The 2,326-nt window shown below is 37.0% G+C and overlaps 1 protein-coding gene across 1 annotated transcript in view; it reads right to left on the bottom strand.

Moving 5' to 3' along the window:
• LOC107703788 (uncharacterized) overlaps positions 1-2,326 on the bottom strand; it is a 29,865-nt gene extending 27,539 nt beyond the window's left edge. The window contains exons 1-3 of the mRNA XM_016506508.1: positions 2,292-2,326; positions 1,736-1,771; positions 637-909 (exon numbers count right to left, since the gene is read on the bottom strand). Of these exons, the coding sequence (XP_016361994.1) occupies positions 637-909; positions 1,736-1,771; positions 2,292-2,322 (340 nt within the window). The 5' untranslated portion in view covers positions 2,323-2,326. The remainder of the gene's footprint in view (positions 1-636; positions 910-1,735; positions 1,772-2,291) is intronic.

The raw sequence follows: 2,326 nt of genomic DNA, 5'->3' as shown, positions 1-2,326 counted from the left end.
AAGCCCTGCACGAACCAATGGCCATGCAGTTTCACTGCGTGAATGAAATAGGCTTCAGTTCAGGAGAAAAAAGGCTTTTCCCCATATGCGTCTTAAGCAAGACGCAGTACTCATTCCCGTATCTCAGGGAACCGAGGTTACGTTAGTAACCGAGTAAGTTTTCAGATCATCAGCGGCGGCGCTTCTGCACCGCACTGAGGAGCGAGCGCGTGCACATGGTTGCCAGATTGCTTAAAATAAACAAAACACACCGGGCAGAAAATGTATTAATTTAACAGCGAAGCTCTGATTCGGGGATTAGAACTCTTGATATCTGGCAACCGCACTCACGAAAGCTCGCGTAGTAGAGGCGTGTAGATCAGTCTGCAATAACATTTTGTCTCCTTTTTTTTGACGAAAATAAAAAGAGGTTTTTGGTAAAGTTTTTATCTTTTTGAATACATTTTAGTCTTGTCTTATTTCGTCAACGAAATTGCATGTTGATATAGTCTTGGTTATCGTTTATTGACCTTATTGTCGTCTCGTCTTCCTCTTGTCTTAGTCATGGGAAAAAAGCTTGTCAACTAACATTTTTCGTCATAGTCTTCGTTAACGAAAATAACACTAGTGTGTGTGTGAAGAGGAGATCAAACTCACCTGATACTGTCAGTGTAACTTCATCACTGATATATGAGCTGCTTGATACTCCTCTCTCTGATCTATAACAGGAGTATTTACCTGCATCAAACTCAGTAACAGGACTGAATGTGAGTTCCTGTAGTTCACTGAAAGTGTAGAATGAACCATCTTTATACCAGATGTACTGCCAGCTAGTGACTCCTTCACTATATATGTCACATCTGAGAGTGACTGTCTCTCCTCTGAATACATGTTCATCAGGTTTGATGGTCACTTTGGGTTTTGGTCTTTCTGTAGAACAGCAACAATTCACAATAAAAATAATGTACTACTGTATGAACAGTTACTTGAGTCTAAAACACACACGTGCTAAATCAGATGAGACTCAAGTGTTGTTCTCTAAAGCTGTTATAGTCATTTATAAATGATCTGTCAATATACAATCATTGGGAATTTGGAATCATGAGTTGTGAAAGTTTTTCAACAAGTTTTCCAACAGAAGATCTTGGCTCTCACTGGTTTGATTTTGATTTCACAGAGAATGTAAGAAACATATCTGCTGTTTTTGATGATTTTTGTGTTTCCTGTCACACCTCAGAGTTGTCACATGAATAATTCAACTTGTTAAAAGGGTGCATTTAAAGTGATAAAATGTAACTCAACTCTGTTGGTTTGTAACAGTTACTGTAGAACAGAGGCGGACAGTAACTAAGTACATTTACTTGAGTATTTTACTTAAGTACACTTTTTGAGTATCTGTACTTTACTAAAGCAGGTTTGATTTTTTTTCTTCCTTACTCTGTACTTACAGGATTTCACTGTACTGTATTCAGTAGGTGTAATGTATTCTAAGTTGCTTCAGAAGTATTGCAAGTACTATGCACAACAATAAAACAGTGCATTGACATAAAAAAGTTTTGGTACTTAAGTACTTTTAAAAGCAAGTACTTCTGTACTTTTACTTAAGTAAAATCTGTCTTTACAACTTTTACTTGTAATGGAGAAATATTTGACCAGCAGTATCTGTACTTTCACTCAAGTAATGGAGTTGTGTACTTTGTCCGCCTCTGCTGTAGAATCAGTCATGTAATGAAATATATGAATCAAATTGACTCACCTTCAGTATGTTGAGAGTAGACGTTTGAAATCAGCACTAAAAACACAAAGAGAAACCTCATTACAATGTGAACACTGAGCTGATAATGATAAAGATTAAGGGGGTCTGTATATGTGTCTAGATAAACATGAAATCATCTGACTGGTATGTTATAGATTTGGTCATAGCAGAGAACTGTTTAGGGAACTTCAAGCTAACAGTCTGATCACGAGCTGAAGAATAAAGACAAACTCTTACTAACTGTGTACTAGTGAATATTACAATAACTGCGAAACAAACCAACAGAACTGATTCAACACCTTTACACCACACAAAACTGAATACTGACCAAACACTGATCTACAACACAACAGAGTGCATTTCTCTTTCACAAACAGCACTAACTGCACACTTCCTCTCTCAGACTCATCCTTCACTCATATATCATGGACTAGAGCTGGATTTGAAACTCTGAAAGCAGCAAGAAAAGACAAATCTAGGAACACTAAAAGACTTGATCATTTATATAATATAATAGCAATTCCACTGAAATACATTAAGAGAAAATAATACTCACAGAGCACAAGAGGAAGTTGACTGAGCTCCATACTG

The sequence above is a fragment of the Sinocyclocheilus anshuiensis genome, unplaced genomic scaffold (genome assembly GCF_001515605.1).
Source record: "Sinocyclocheilus anshuiensis isolate Anshui unplaced genomic scaffold, SAMN03320099.WGS_v1.1 scaffold2083, whole genome shotgun sequence".
Taxonomy (NCBI): domain Eukaryota; kingdom Metazoa; phylum Chordata; class Actinopteri; order Cypriniformes; family Cyprinidae; genus Sinocyclocheilus; species Sinocyclocheilus anshuiensis.
This window is presented reverse-complemented; position numbering and strand designations above follow the sequence as displayed.